Source organism: Myotis davidii, unplaced genomic scaffold (genome assembly GCF_000327345.1).
Source record: "Myotis davidii unplaced genomic scaffold, ASM32734v1 scaffold399, whole genome shotgun sequence".
Classification (NCBI taxonomy): domain Eukaryota; kingdom Metazoa; phylum Chordata; class Mammalia; order Chiroptera; family Vespertilionidae; genus Myotis; species Myotis davidii.
The window spans coordinates 1,540,309-1,556,816 of NW_006292094.1; the positions used below are offsets into that span (position 1 = coordinate 1,540,309).

The 16,508-nt window shown below is 46.4% G+C and overlaps 1 protein-coding gene across 8 annotated transcripts in view; it reads right to left on the minus strand.

The window, feature by feature from the left end:
• Window positions 1-1,225: 1,225 nt before the first annotated feature.
• FBXW11 (F-box and WD repeat domain containing 11) overlaps window positions 1,226-16,508 on the minus strand; it is a 106,081-nt gene continuing 90,798 nt past the window's right edge. For all 8 annotated transcript variants that reach the window (XM_006765388.2, XM_006765387.2, XM_006765386.2 and 5 more), the window contains 7 exons: window positions 16,266-16,384; window positions 14,408-14,657; window positions 11,218-11,336; window positions 9,360-9,470; window positions 8,524-8,602; window positions 7,337-7,522; window positions 1,226-3,684 (listed from right to left, as the gene is read on the minus strand). In XM_006765388.2, the coding sequence (XP_006765451.1) occupies window positions 7,361-7,522; window positions 8,524-8,602; window positions 9,360-9,470; window positions 11,218-11,336; window positions 14,408-14,657; window positions 16,266-16,384 (840 nt within the window). In that variant the 3' untranslated portion in view covers window positions 1,226-3,684; window positions 7,337-7,360. The remainder of the gene's footprint in view (window positions 3,685-7,336; window positions 7,523-8,523; window positions 8,603-9,359; window positions 9,471-11,217; window positions 11,337-14,407; window positions 14,658-16,265; window positions 16,385-16,508) is intronic.

The following is a 16,508-nucleotide window of genomic DNA, read 5'->3' on the forward strand; positions in this document are numbered from 1 at the left end:
CACACATGCACACACACCTACACACACTACACACACACAACCTACACACACACACTACACACACACACAACCTACACACACACCTACACACGCACCACACACACCCCTACACACACACACTACACACACACCCCTACACACACACACCCCTACACACACACACCTACACACACACACGCACGCGCGCACACACCTACACACACACAGACACACACACTCTTCCATACAGAGTAACATTCGGTGCAGGATATGCCAACAACTGGTTAACAATGTCTGAGGACTGAGCGTCAAGGGCAAAAAAGAGAATAATCCCTTTTTATCCATCTTTTTATGGTTTAGACTAGTAAATTGGTTGGTTTTCTTAACCATAAGCATGTTACATATTTTTTAAACATTTTTTTACAAAAACATGGGTGGACCCCTGGCCGGGTAGCTCAGTTGGTTAGAGCATTGTCCCAATACACCAGTGTTGTGGGTTTGATCCCCAGTCAGGCACATACAAGAAGCAACTAATGAATGCATAAATCAGTGGAACAAATCAAGTTTCTCTTTCACTCTCCCCTTCCTCTCTCTCTAAAATCAACTTTAAGAACTGAAAAAAAATGGGTGGGGGCAATACTGTATGGAAATACTCTGATTTCATCCCCAAAGTCCACAGTACCAATTCGGTCGACTAACGGGGGGAACCTAGTTACCCGGAGAGCTCCCGCTGCGTCTCGGACTTTGTGAGCAGAACCTGCAGGCACTGGCGGTATTCTTTCTGACTTAGAACTCGAGCAGCGATGTGTGAATCTGCAAACGTGAAAACCGCACGATTGCACGTCCGATGCTGCTTAAGTGTCCTTCTCATACCTCCACCCCCTTCTCCGGGAACCAGAGAGCCACCCACAGGGAGGCGCTGGGCACACGGCAGGGGCCACTCCTCCACTGTTCAGAACGTTGGGCAGCAGAGCAGCACTGTGGGAAGCAGACAGCTGGGGAGCAGTCGGAACGAGCCCCAGCTCCTGAGGTTCCCATCAGCTCTCAGCACAGCCCCCAAGGCACGGGCTGGTGTGATGTCATCCACGTTCTCAGGCCAAAAGCAATTTGCTTTCAATCTCATTTTACAGAGCAGATGATTCTTTAAATCTGCAAACTTTAATTGTACGTCACTGAGTTACTAATATAGCACATGACAGGTTTGCTTTTTGTGTGTGTTTTTCTTGAAAAATTTCTTAACAGAACATCAGAGCATTGCAACACTTTATTAAGAGTATTGGCTTTGAATTAGTAGCTGAAGTAACAGTTGCATGAAGCCAGGTTAGATGTACTGCATAATACTCATACTTGATTTATTGACATTACTTAGCAATTTATTGGACAAAGGTCAACTTTTTGTTTTTTATTAAGCACATTCCACAGTACAAAGCTGTCATGAATAATATCTGTACAATTTAACAGTTTCAATAGCTGTCCAGACACAAATTTATTTCAAACAGATAATTGGCAAACATAATTAATTACAAGTTAGAATTAGACTAAACCAGTGCTTTCAAACATTAATATAGCAGTAATTTACAGTTGCTCAATTATGGGTTAGCAAAATAAAGTCCAGAGTACGGCTGGGAATTATGACTATACTCCCAGAGTCAGGATTCCTTGGCTGCCAAAGTCCCTGCTATAATTTGGTAGGCACAATTCAAAGGTCGTGTGCATGTTCAAAGGCCATGATCTCCCAAGGAACAAGAACTTTATATTAAACATGCAAAAACAACAGAAAGTCCATTCGTTCACAATTGCCTCCTCCCCACCCGCCCCCGCCCCGGGCTCTCCCAGTCGTTCCGCTAGGAGCGCTGTAAGATGAAGAGCGTTAAAAGTTACATCACTTTCACAACCTCTGTCAAGCTTACAACATCTACCTTATGAATGGAGGCAATTTTTTTACACTGTGAGGCTCAATTTCTCAAGAACAGAAATTTAGTAATGTGGGAGGGAAGGATGTTTAAAAAAAGGAAAAAGCCAAGCCAACCCGATAAACAAATCACACACGCGTTGATCCCCACACCGTTCCCCACGCGAAGACAACACCGAGCCCAGGGACCTTCTGTCGGAGTAGTGTGCTTCCACGGGAAGAGGTTTCATCACCAGGAGGTTCTATTGGTCCTTTAAATGTTATTGACGTTCCTTGATCTTTGGACACAATGGCGAGGGGCAAATCAAAACCTAGTATGGAGCAAGGGGAAGGAGTGACAGCTGGGCGCTCCAGCCCTTCCCACGCAGTCAGCATGATCGAGCCATTAGCAGTCGGTTGCCGAGCACGCGAGAGCCTGTGAACCTGCCGGGGCCACAGCAGCCAACGCCCCCGGAGGCGACGGGTGGGATTGGTGAGTCTGAGGCTTTGCACCAGGTCGGAGTACCCTTCCGCTCGACAGGCCTCGGCACCAGCCTGACCTGGTGCGCGGACACCAGTTCACACGCGGGGCCTGCCACCGTCCCCACGAGCCAGATGCATGATTTCCGGGGCCCGTCAGTAGGGCCTTCCCGTTCTTCCCTGCCCAGGGTTACTAACGCACAGAATCCTGGTTTTTGACGGTGAAGTCAAATGAATACCATGGGAAGGGACCACTAGCACTCAGGAGTTCTCATGAGGAAAAGAACAAAAGAATTCTCAGGTACCTCTCTATTGTATATACTACCCCACAAAGAAACATTCTGTTAAACTTTAGAAATTACATTTTAAAACAAGATTCCCATTAAAAACACCACACACACACACACACACACACACACACACACACACACACGACAATGACAAAATAAAAACACCGTATGAATACTGCAGGAGGGTCTAGGGAATCCACAGTAACCCTGGCATCGGTTTCTTGAGCCCAGCCCATGGCTACGTGGGAACACACTCTGTATTAGTGTCTCAGGCACGGGGCCGACTCCAGCAACCTTGAGGTTAAACTGTTATGTACATCATATCTACATGCGGGTACAGTATTTAAATTAGGAGGCAAGCACATGTGTAAAGGTGTTCCTCTACCGAGTATCAGGAGCGGGTTGGGTACAAAGAACAGTTAATAAAAGAAAAGAGCTATATTACCTGTCGGGAGATAATATAACCGGCTTACAGTTCTTTAAATTAAGAGAAATGATACCAAAAGGAAGTAGAATCCAAAAAATATTACTAAAACAATCCAGAGAAATTTTTCCATTGTCCAACATATTCCTAATACAAGTCAGAATTCAGAATGATGTGGACAGTCAAAAGGAAACTTCTGCAAAGGAAAGCCCTGGGCATTCTGGGTAGGTGTTTGGCACCCAAAATCTCACCAAAGAATGCTGTTTCTTAGTAGCAGACCAAAGTGCAAAGCAATATAAATTAGAGGTCAAGTCTTCTCTGTCGATTTACTTCTGGGAAACAGACTGGATGTTCCTTTTATCTGACCAATTTACATCTGAAGCATGAGATCTGTTCACTGATGGGGAGGAGATGGGCTTCGGTCCTACTTGAAGTCGGTGGAAGCTAAGGGACCCTTCTCAGAGCGGAGGCCGGAACCGGAGGTGAGAAATGTCGGTACTTGAGTTGGCTGCTTTGCATCTACCCAGCGTCTAGAACCAATTCCAGCTTCATAACTCAGCTGTGAAGAACTCCTTAGGCATTTGGTAGCCATGTAGCCAGTAGTTCAAAAATAGGAAACCCTGGAAAGAAAACAAACGCAAGCGAGTGTGGATGGGGACACTGGGTAAACGTGGAGCTAACCCAGCACAGCCCATCCACAGACACACACTGGTACACACGCAACACATGACTGATTTTCAAATAAGCAACAAGCTGCAGCGGTTGTGAGTGTGCTACACGCCAGGGATCACACTCACTCAGACCCACGCCACGTCGGACCACGAAGGCTCCGTTCACGCATCAGTCACTAAGGGAGTGAGGGCTCAAAGGGACGCCTGGCCCTACAGCTCATCCTCTTTCAGGGCTCCTGCTAAAAAGGATGCCTATCACAAAGACGCCAATGTCAGATTTACACTTAGCATCATCTTTTATGGCATCCAGAACCTACACGGGCCTGTCACCGCCCTCCTGAAGGCACTGTCTGTCACCGGGAAACAAAATATGCAAAGCTAGTAAATAAGACAAGGGTTCTAAGTAGAATGCTAATCATGAGAAACCACTTCTGTGTGAAATAAATCATTAATAAAAGGACAACAGTGTAGAGGAAAAGACTACTAAATGGTTCTTATTGTTTGACCATGATTTTGAGTCAAGTACACATTTCAATCATAACCTTTACGTTCATCCACGTATATAAATGATATATGCACCCACCCACACCCCCCAAAGCAGAATATTCATGAAACAAGGCTTATCATTAGCGTGTACAATGCAGGCTGACATTTCCTATTCAAAATTTTGTCAAAGTCAAATTCCATTCAAATGATTTCACAATCACTACTGCGTCACAACCTTTCCAAACACTGCACTAAACTATTGGTTAGAAGATCTAAAAGTCTCCTTTAGGTCTAAAATTCTATTGGGGAAGAGAGAGAGAGAGGGATGGAGAGGGAGAGGGAGAGGGAGAGGGAGAGGAAGAGGGAGAGGGAGAGGGAGAGGGAGAGGGAGAGGTACATGTACATGGAGAGAAGGAGAGAGAGGGGAGAGAATGTTAGAGTTAGTGTGGTTTTTTTAGCTTTTCTTTTTTAAAGGGAACTTTCCTAAAATGTTGTCAATTTTCATAAAGACCAAGAATTCAAATAAGTTTTCTCAATGAATTCAAGATTCATTTGCCACTCTCTCCCCACGAAGATATTTAGGAGTCCCTGGATTCATTTTACAGGAACTGGGGGAGTATAAACAACTGAACTCCTCTGGAGGGCAACACGACTGTGCGTCCCCGAAGTCTATAAATGCCACACCTTCTAATCCAGACACTCTAGACATTTCTAGAATTACATCCAAAGGTAACGAAGGGATGGGCAAAGATTAAGTCCCCCAAAAATCAGTAATGTGTTTTATTTTATAATGGCTAAAAGCTAAAAGGGTGGGGGTGGGGAACAGGACATATCCAGATAATCAAATATTATTTTGCCATTACGAATGATATAATTCAGGCATGCCATAACTTCACAACAAAGAGAAAAACAGCATTTAAAGACATGTGCAGTATGTACACAGAGGAGTTAACAATGGTGAACCATGAGTAGGGTTTTATTTTCATCTTTTGGTTTACCTGTTTTTTAATTTCTTAAATGATCTTATATTGTCTTATTATAAGAGAAACGAGAGCTATTGCCTCTTTAGCTCTTACGAGTTAGTGATTTTTAAAAATGACTCGGCAAATAAATCTATTGCTAGCTTTCCTGACATAGAAACACTCTTACCTAATGTTTTAGGGGTGAATATTTTACTGCAAGGTTAAATCATCATTAGGGTAGTGTTTCTTATTATGCATAAATCTTACAGTATCACATGGTAATAATTTTTTTCATGTTACAATAAGTGAAAAGAATTTGGAAAAGAGCAATAAAAACCATGAAGTTGACTGCCAAGGTTGTCAAAAGTAATTCACTTTGAAGAGACAAACACATTTGAGGTTTCGTTGCTTGTGCTGCTCAGAAAGCAGATAAGATTTTTCCATTGACTTGTAATTGTGGATCATAACCAGGCGGCTGCTTAGTCCCTAGAAGGGCTGGGAGGAGGGCCTGGACGCAGTGCCACCAGTTTCCGTCAGCCTGGCCGATGAGAGGCAGACACTGCTGACCATTACTCATCCCTCAACCAAAGGAATCCGGTTCAGGACCCTTTCACGTGAGATGTAAAAGTTGTCCAACTTATGAATGTTTACTATGTTCTAGATCAATTAAATATGCCAGGTGGGGGTGAAGGGTATGAGAGGACATACTAGGAGTGTCTTGAATTTTATCATGTGCCTCTTGAAACACATATCTAAGATACAACACAGGTGCCCTGAGGCTATTCTATGACACCCGTCCTCGCCTGCGTCTATCCACTGCAGAAGCTCAGCTACAGCTACTGCTGACCAGGTTCTATTTCACGTGGGAAAACCAGCAGAGGTTGGCTGCCACTGACGCGGTGTCCGGAGGGGAATGCACAGCTGACAGAGGAAAAATTAAGAACGGAGTAAGTCTAACAACATGTGCAAGACTTGCACAGAAAACAAACTGCAAAGCACTGCTTAAGGAAACTGAAGAAAACCTAAATAATAGAGCTATACCATGTTATAGGCTGGAAGACTCAATAAAGTGTTAAGATGAAAATTCTCCCCCAAAATGATCTTTAGAGTCAATGCAGTCCTAATCATCACCCAGCAGCCATTTTCATAGGATTTGACAATCCAATTCAAAATGGAATGTGAAACCCTAAAGGACCTAGAAGTTAAAACAGTGGGTTTTTTTTAAGTTGGAAGATTTATTACATAATGTGGTATTGGCAAAAGGAGAGCCACACAGCCACACAAGAGAAAAGAGTCCAGAAACAGGAGTACAAGTCAGTGGTCACCTGATTTTGGGACCCAGGTGCCAAAGCAATTCAATGGGAAGGGGAACGTCTTTACTCAGATAGCGCGGGGACAGCTAGCTAACCGCATAAAAACAAGAACCACCACCTCACCTCACACCACACACCCATGTTAACGCTAACTGGGATAGACCTAAATGTAAAAGCTAAATATAAAACTACACCAGTCCAAAAACAGTCACTAGCTACATGTAACTATTTAAATATGAGTTTAAATAAAGTACAATTAAACATAAATAAAAATCCAATTAAAATATAATTTAAAATTCCGTTCCCAAGTCGTCCTGGCCACATGTCGAGAGCTGTGGCTAGTGAGAGAGCAGGCCCGCGGGGCTAAGTCTGGGTAAGGTCAGGACACAGGGAACTCTCTGGGGTCACAGGTATGTCTCTATCTTGACTGTGGAGGCAGCTGCAGAAATGCACACATTTGTAAAAACGTGTCAAACAGTCCAGTCCATTTTACAGAGATCACCCCTCAGCAAACTTGATTAAAAACCCACGAGAGGCCGAGCAGAGGTGGAAGGGCCGGGCGGAGGGATGTGCACACCTGGCACCTGTCTGGGTGAGGGAGACGCAGATGTAGTGGCTGGCGGTGCCAGTTTGGACAGTTTGTTCCGACTGCTTACTGAGTTTTGTCTTCGTTTGCTGAAGCGACTACCTGCACTCACTGGCATTTCACCTTGGTTCCTATCACTGAGAAAGGAACCAGGCCACACAATTCTCTCCCTTCCCCTGCAACGCCCACCCCGCCCCCCGCAACCCCGCCCCACGGTGATTCCGATCAGCAGCATTACCTGGAGAAGCACTCACCTGAAACGGGTAAAGTGCAGACTGTTATCTGGAGATGTAAGTGTATGTTCTGGAGGGAGAACGGGTCTCATTCTGGGCACTGGGAGGCACATTTAAGAAATCCCAAATCAGAATAGTGTCATCGTGAGAGCTGCTGATGATCTGAAATTCATCAAACTGTAGCCGAAACACACGACCAGAATGCTCCTGTGAAAGAGAACACTGGGTGAGGAGGGTGAGGCCTTCCCGTCCCTCAGAACCCCAGCAGGCACAGGTGGGGAGGCAGCTCCGTGTCCAGGCTCCTAACAAGTCCCCGAGCCCACGGAGTGCTGTCCTCGCCCTCGGCGCCCTCACTGCTTCCCCTTCTTGGCCTTTCCTTTGACCAGACTCTGTATCCCAGGTCCCCGCCCATTAGGACATCAGTGATCGTGCACAGAGGGTCTTAGAAGGTCAGGAAGGTGAGCGGTAATGTGCAATGCCCGTTCTTGAACATGGTGCGAACTAGGACCAGGAGAGTGGTGTGAACGGGACCGGAACTACTCAAACCACAGCCAGCGTCAGAGCTGATGGTGAACTAGGAGCAGCATTCCCGTGAAAACCAAGATGAGAACGGCCCTCCTCCAGCTCTGCATGTTCCAGTCAGTGCCCGGGGGGAAGATACAAAAATAAAAGGGAGAACTATTGAAAATAGGGGAAATATCAGTATTTTCAAGCAACTGCCTCTCAAAAAATACAACAAAGGTGAGCAGACTATGAGAAATAATGTGCTTGGTAAAGCTGCAAAAGTAAGATTAACATATAAAAATAAAGTACTCCTGTATGTCAAAGCAATAATCCATAGAACGTAGACTGAGGGGAATTCCATCACAACAGTACAAAAATGTGCTGTCTGAAAAGGGTAACATAACCAAGGACCCACATGAACACCTCCCACACCTCAGGTAGGAACCAGGTTTTGCTCTGCGAGGAGATCAGTCCACCCATAAAGGAGGAACCTGCTTCACAGCGAGGGCCATAGGAAAGCTCCTTAGGGGAGGGCTCCGCTGCAATGGGAAGGTCAATGTCAAAGTCTCTGATGTGGGCCAGACCAATGAACAGAAGGGCGCCTTTCTCTGAAGACACAGCTTCCTGGTGCTACCCAGGCGGCTTCTGTGCAGGCGGCCAGCCCCAGCTCAGGGAACCACTTCCCGTGTCGGCAGGTCACATACCACCAAGGTGCGCAAACACAGCGTGCTTGCTGGGGCTCGCGGGTCGAGAGCGGCTTGCAAGTCCCAAACTTTAATTTTCCTGGAAAGGACAATGAGATTGCGATGAGCGAAAAAGCGAACATTTTAAATACTGTCAAGCGTTTCCTCGATAGCGGAGTGCCTTTGAATTGCCCACTGGGAACGTTAATGGGGAGCATGCTTATGTCCTTACAAGTTATTTAAGCCACCACACAGTCCCAGACTTGCGGGAATGGCACGGAAGTATTTTTAAGGGAGACAAGAAACAACTTCCAGTTATCTCCATTCAGCCCCTGACTCGATCCTCTGTGTCAACAAAGGCATTCACCAGGGCCCTCCGGGCTGAGCCGGTGCTGCTGCGGATGGAGCTGGGGCTGTGACATTCCAAGGATGCCTTTCTGCCAACGAGGCCAATGCTCCCAGTTAATGACAGGAGTGTGAACAGACCACCTGACCCGCTTGTGAAGTATATAGCAGGTCATCTTGAAAGGTTTACAGTTGCCATTTGCTCATTTAAAAAGTCGTGAAGCTTTTAAAAGAGGATCTGTTCAACTCACCAAAAGGGCAAAAGAAATGTACCCCCGAACTGGGGGGAGGGGAGGAGAGGGGACCCCACGCCTGGTGTAAGGGCTAAGAACGGAATTCCTGCACAACCTAAGCTACTCCTGGCCTCACGTGACCAAGTGGTGTAATAACAGCTGCCACCCTCCGTACACAGAACCTGCCCCGCCCAGGACCTGCACACACAGCTGCGTGAGGGGCAGCCCTATTCCCTCCTGCCGCAGGCACAGCAGAGCATTGCAATGTGAAGTACCCACCCGTCATAGGCCCCGCTGACAATCCTCTTGTTGTCGAACCGGATGCACCGCACCAGCTCTTCATGTCCCTCTAGGACTCTTAAGCAGGCGCCACATTCAATGTCCCATAGCCTTGAAGGAAAAGAGCTCCGTGAAACCCTCGCACGTGACCACACCGCCCGCACGGTCTTCGTATCTGTCCACGTATGACTTCCCTCCTCTGGAATTCTTATTTCTATCTCACTCCCAGCCCACACTACACATTAATGTACACTTAGGCCATTGGTGTGTTTTTAAGCACTAACTTGGGAGGAAGCCTTACTTTTCATTATATTTCCTTTTACACAGTTTGAAACTTTTAAAATCACATGCATATGTTACTAAACAAATAAGAGAATTCCACCACAGGCACTCCCAGCCCGGTGGTCTCCGTCCCCCGACGAGGCTCAGGGACCCCGTCTCGGTATGCACTGCATCCTGGGGCTGCCCAGATTCAAGGTCAAAGTGGGAGACTCGAGCTACATGCAGTGCCTTGGAAATACAAACCCAGTACATAAATATACACAGTTAGCCTTTTTTCTGTATATAAATCAGGTAACAGCTCTGGAAATAAAATCTGTTTCTATGATCATTGATTTTTCTGCATTATTTGCAAAAAGAAATCACAGCAACGGAACACACACAAAACAAAGGTACAAATAAATTCTGTAATGAACTTCTAGTGAACATTTCACCACAGCCACCCTCAGCCAACCTCTCCATCAGTGTCAGTGACGATGGCTTCTTGAACCTACTGTGAGCACTGCCACCAAGTCCAAAGTGGTTCCCTCCTGGGAGCTGTAGTGCAATACACATGCTATTTTGTAAAACCTCAGAGATTCCAATGAGGACGCTAAGGATTGTTTATTGCTGAAATGCTACTAGAAAGCACCATTAATACAACAGGACCGAGACTCAAGTACTGAAGTGACTTTTATGACATCTTACAGCTTAAAAGAAGACGTAGAGCAGCCCTGGCCCGTGTGGCTCCGCTGCTTGGGCTTTGTCCAGTGCACTAAGAGGTGGCCAGGTTGGTTCCTGGTCAGGGTACAGGCCGGGTTGCAGGCTCAGTCCCCAGTAGGCCGCATGCAGGAGACATGTTCTGCTCTCACATTGATGTCTCTCTCTCTCTCTCTCTCTCTCCCCACCACCCCCACCCTTCCCTTCCTCTTTCTGTAAAAATCAATTTTTAAAAAATCTTTTTAAAAAAACCTGATAGCAGTTAGAGCCCCACCCTTTCTCCCTTCCCTCCCTTTCTCAAATAATCGAGCCCAACCTTTATTTTGCCCAAACATTAGATAATTTCACACACACATTGCTATAGCATACACTGGGGCGGGGGAATGACTTGGGATACTTAAATAGATATTTAAGACAAGCTCTAATAAGATATGAAGGATGGGTCAGATTTATTAGAAAGCAAGGACACTGAGTGTTGGGAAGAAAAAAGGAAATGAAACAGATGACCAAACAGGAGTGGGTGATTCTGTATCGCCGTCCTGGGACAGCCAAGAAGGTACCGCCCACGAGTGGGGAGGGAGGCAGGCGCTGAGGCAGGGCAAGCGGAGCCAGGCTGGCAGCACACGCTCTGTCTGAGTGTCCTGGTGTTAGGTGATCTTGTGGAGCTAAGGTCACAAAGCCCTGTGCAGCGGGGGAATCTTGGGAAAAGACAGGTGACCCACGTCAGTGAGAGAGCCAAACAGATGAATAAAAAGTTAAAGTTTTCTTATCTAAAGCATCCCAAAGCCTCTGCGTCTTTGGAGCTTTCGGAGTGGGAGATGAGTGAACACTATGGCAGGAACCACCCCGCCCGCCCTGTTGGCACCGAGCTTCTACCCACCTGATGGTATTATCTGATGATCCACTAACAACCAGCCGGTCCCTGTACTGGAGACAGGCAATGCCTCGCTTGTGCCCATTCAGAGTACGAACAAATTCACAGGTACTCGTACTCCAGACCTGTAACAAATTAGCAACAGAATGAGTACAGAAAAGTCCCTGCACAATATACCTTTCTCAGAAAGTGAGGGCTCCAGGAAGGATCAAAATACTTGACTATGAGACAGCGCTGGGAGTGGGGGGCCAGATTAGACAGAATCAAGCTTTCTTGGCTGCTGAGTGATAAAACTGGAATGAAATACAAAGGGAGGCGGTGAGGTCTCCAAGCCTTGAGATCTTTGCAAAGAGACCATCTCCTGGAGGGTTCAGACACTCAGCTGCCCAGAGGGAAGAGCCCGGGCCAGATTTTACGGTTTATACCAGCTGACATGTCAAACCCAATGTAACAGATCTGAACAAGCTCCACCTTCCACACCCTCCTCTTCTCGGCGTAGTTTCTTGAACAGCTCCATTTGTTTCGACACATCACTCCTAATATTATGAATGTGGAATGAATAATCCCCCTTTTGTGAAACCATCTGCAAGACTTAGATGTCCATAGCCACACATTACCAGCCAAATAAGGAGACACAAAGCGAACACAGTGCCTGAATTATTTTACCAGCTGCACTTGTAGTTGAATGGGTTAACTAGATATCCACGTGCAAAGAATGAAGTTGAATCCCTACCTCACACTATATATAAAAATTTAATTCAAAATGGATCAAAGACCAAAATGTAAGGACTCAAACTATAAAGCTCTTAGAAGAAAACACAGGAGTAAATCTCTGTGACACTGGATTAGGCAATGGTTTCTTAGATGTAACAACACAAGCAACAAAAGAAAAAAATTGATAAAATGCACTTCATCAAAATTAAAATAGTTCTATGTTTCAAAAACAACTATCGAGAAAGTAAAACCCCCTGACCGGTTTTGGCTCAGTGGATAGAGCGCCGGCCTGCGGACTGAAGGGTCCCGGGTTCGATGCCGGTCAAGGGCATGTACCTTGGTTGCAGGCACATCCCCAAGAGGGGGTGTGCAGGACGCAGCTGATCAATGTATCTCTCTCATGGATGTGTGTATCTCTCTATCCCTCTCCCTTCCTCTCTGTAAAAAATCAATAAAATATATTTTTTAAAAAAAGAAAGTAAAACCATTTAAAAAAGGAAAGTGAAAACACAACCCACAAGATTAAATAAAATATTTGCAAATATTTATCTAAGGACCTTACTATCAGAGCATATAAAGAACTACTGCAACTAAACAATAGAAAGACAAATAATCCAATTTGTTAAATGAACAAAAGATTTAAATAGATGTTTCTCCAAAGACATAAAAATGGCCAACAAGCACATGAAAAGATGTTCAACCTCATTAGGCATTAGGGAAATGGAAAACAAAATTAATAGAGATACCACCACACACCTACTAGGACAGTGGTTCTCAACCTTCTGGCCCTTTAAATACAGTTCCTCATGTTGTGACCCAACCATAAAATTATTTTCGTTGCTACTTCATAACTGTAATGTTGCTACTGTTATGAATCGTAATGTAAATATCTGATATGCAGGATGGTCTTCGGGGACCCCTGTGACAGGGTCGTTCGACCGCCAAAGGGGTCACGACCCACAGGTTGAGAACCGCTGCTCTAGGATAACTGTAATAAAAAGACAGACAATACCAAATGTTGACCCGATATGGAGAATTCCTCCAGGCTGCTATTATGCAAGCGCTGATTAAGGCCCAGGCCCTCTTGACTTCCAGGCACTGGTCTTGTACCAACGGTGTGGCTGAGCAGTGAGTGAATTACCTCATACAAATCCTAGCTGTTCACACAATCTAATGTATGATGTGACCTAGGCTGTGATCTGTGGGGTGACACATACTAGAATGCTGTTTAGTGCAGGTCATAAAAAGAAGGGGTTTTTTTGTTTGTTTGGTTTTTAGCCAATTTTAAATATTCATATATTGCTGGTGAGATTGTAAACTGGTGTAGCCATTTTGGAAAACCGTTTGGCAAAACTTCAACACAGAGTTATCATCCCAAGAGAATTGAAAATATATGTCTGCACAAATGTTTATGGCAGCATTATTCGTAATAGATAATGTATAAACAGCAAAATGCCCATCTACTGATGAATGGATAAACAAAATGTGGCACATCCATCCAATGAAATTCTATTCAGTCATTAGAAGAAATGAACTACTGTTAAATGAACAATGTCTATGGGTGGACCTTGATAGCAATACACTAAGTGAAAGAAGCCAGACACAAAAGGCCCCATATTGTATGATTCCATTTGTAAGAAATGCCCAGACGGCAAATCCATTGGCGGAAAGTAGACTCGCGGCGGCCAGGGACGAGGGAAGGAAAGAGGGGTTGACCGCTAATGGGTCTGAGCTCTTTTGGAGGCGACTGAAAATGTCCCGGAACTAGTTATGGTTACACAACACTGTAAATATACTGCAGGCCACTGAACTGTGTGCTTTGAAATTATGAATCCCATGGTATGTGAACTATTTTAATAAAGTTGTTATAAAAACGTAAGAAAGCTAGATTTTTAAAAATTAAATGGATATCGATCCTGTGGGTCACCCTAGACTACAGCAACTGCTTGTCACATGTCTGCTGCCCGCATGCCGAGCTTTCTGAAGACAGGGACATGTGTTGTTCCCATCACATCTCTAGCAGCTGGCCCCGGGTCGGCGGCATGACAGGGTTGGCTCTCACAATCAGGTGACTGAATCCAATCTCAGCTCTGCCGCTAGCCAGCTGCGTGGTCTCCGGTGTAGTTCTTCACTCACTGAGCCACATCCGTACAATGGAGGCGAAACCTCCTCAACAGTGTGCCAGGAGGACGACACGAGGTGGTGACGTACAAGCTCCGAGCACATGGGACATGTTCAATAGATTAGTTCTTGTCCCCTTATAAAGGCCACCGGCAAAGTCACTTCATGAAATAGAGGACTGCTCTTTCCTGGTCCCATGACCCTTTCCTCCTCGCGTCCTGTAACTAAAGGAGCATGGAGAATGGGGTGGCTTCAGGGGCTGCTAAGCGCAATGGAGAATAAAGATCTTGAGAAGTACCAGCTGGGGTAGCCACTCCTGCTCTCTCCATTCTGAGAGACAGAAGGAAGCGGATACACTTACTTTGATGGTTCTGTCACCAGAGGCAGACACGATGTACTTATCATCAAAGTCCACTACGTTGACAGCAGCGCGGTGGCCAACCAGGACCCGGCGCAGAGTGATGTCGGTGGCAGAAGCCATGTCCCACACCGCGATGGAGCGGTCCTTGGAGCAGGTCACCATCAGTCCGTTGCTGAAGCGTAAGTGCAGGACAGCCTCATTGTGGTGGATCAACGTGTTCAGAACCTCGCCCGTGTTCACATCCCAGACTCTAGATGAGAACAGAAAGCACAAAGCTTACCTACGGAGACAACCGGGAGAGCGCATGGCACCCGCGCTCTGGGCCCATTCTTTTAGCAGGCTGGGAGTGTGGACTCGACTTGTATTTGGTGACTGGGACCTGACACCTAAGTACCAGCTAAAAGGAGCAATTTCTCTGTTTGCTGAGAAGTGTTTCAGAAAAAAGCGGCCAAGTCTGGCTCGGCTCAGGTGTAGGTTTATGTCACAGTCGGGTGTTTATGGATTGTGCCTGCAGGTCTGTACTGATGGTAAAAAAAATGACTCTTCAAATAAGTAGGCATTGCAGTGAGTCTGAGGTGACGGGGAAGGGGCTTGGTGGATGGAGAACTGAGGACAGTTAAGGTTCTTTTTGACCTTTGAGAGGCCTTGAACCTAATGACTGTAAGTCATGGAGTCTCATCAATCCCACAACCATCTATTCACCCCAGTGGCTTTATGGACAAAGCCAGTGTCTCCCAGTTGGTTCACCCTTGAGATATGGGGTGCTTAGGGGCAGCCCTTTCACATCATAGCTTTTCTGTAGCCACGGTCTCCCAAGAGGTCAAGCTGATGCAGAGCAGGAGGAAAAACTCGGGCTTCTCGGGCTGAAACGTGACCTACAGCAGAAACAGGGGCCTGGAAGCACGGGCCAGGGAGAGGACACTGGGCATCGGGTGACTGCTCCAGTGCCTTGGGTGTCTCTGGGGCACATCCTCTTCCAGTCTCTGACTCGAAGTTGCTGGGTGAGAGATGGTGTGGGATGGATGAGACGTCACGACTTTCAGTCCGTAGGAGAGCTGTGCCCTCCCCTCAGAGGGCGTGCTTCCCCAGCCACCAGCCGCAGCCAGGGCTTCACCCTGATGAGCCCTCCCCACCCCCAGCCCACAGCCACTGGGTGTGGAAAGGTCCCTGTCCCAGTGGTTTAGGAGTGGATCCCAACACGTTTCCTTTCTACTCTCCCAACTTCCAACCAGCAATCACCACTTCCCTTCTGAGAGGAAGCACTGCCATTAACCAGCCTCGTCACTCTGCCCCGGGGGTGGCATCTGAAAACAAGTGTTGCCATTACTGGAAAGTCTACGCAATATGAAGACAGTCTTAAATGATATAAATTCAAAGTTCAGATTAACTATGTGACTCTGAGCAAATTGCTTAACCTCTCTGATCTGTTTCCTTGTACATCTACAAATAAAGAAGACAGTATCTACCTACTAGAAAGGTTGATGTGAGAATTCAATAGGATGAGAGTCCACAAAACACTAGCACTCTCTGTGGCCCTGGAAAGGTTCCGCGAACAGCTGTTGCTGATTCTTTCACTTTGTAGGCTGTTCCCACAGCCCCTCGGGGAGCCCCTGCCTCCTCTCTGCTCTGGAGCACGGCTCCAGGGGGAGTCGGCCTGCAGCAGACAGTGTGCTCTGTAGGAAAGCATGGTGCCATCTCTATACTATGTGGCAACGGGACAGGACCTACTTCCCAAAATGCAGCTACACCCACACCCGAAGTGGTCCTGAACTACAGCACACGGAGCAACGGAGAGGAGGTGCGGCTCTGTCTGCTCCTGGGGGGAGCTCAAGTTCAGACCGCCAAGCCACGCACTCACCTCACTGTGGAGTCCGAGGAGCCGGTCACAATGACACGTTCATCGTACTGCAGACAGAGGACGGAGCCCGTGTGCCCCGTCAACACTTTCAAACATTCCAGGCTGGTTTTGTCCCAAATCTATTGAGATAAGACCAGATCAGTGTTTCTGTCTCACCTTATTTCTTGAATCATAAAATAAAACAAACCTGTTACAGCAAATAAGGGAGTTAACCATCAAACAGGTGGGGCATGCAGGAGGGAA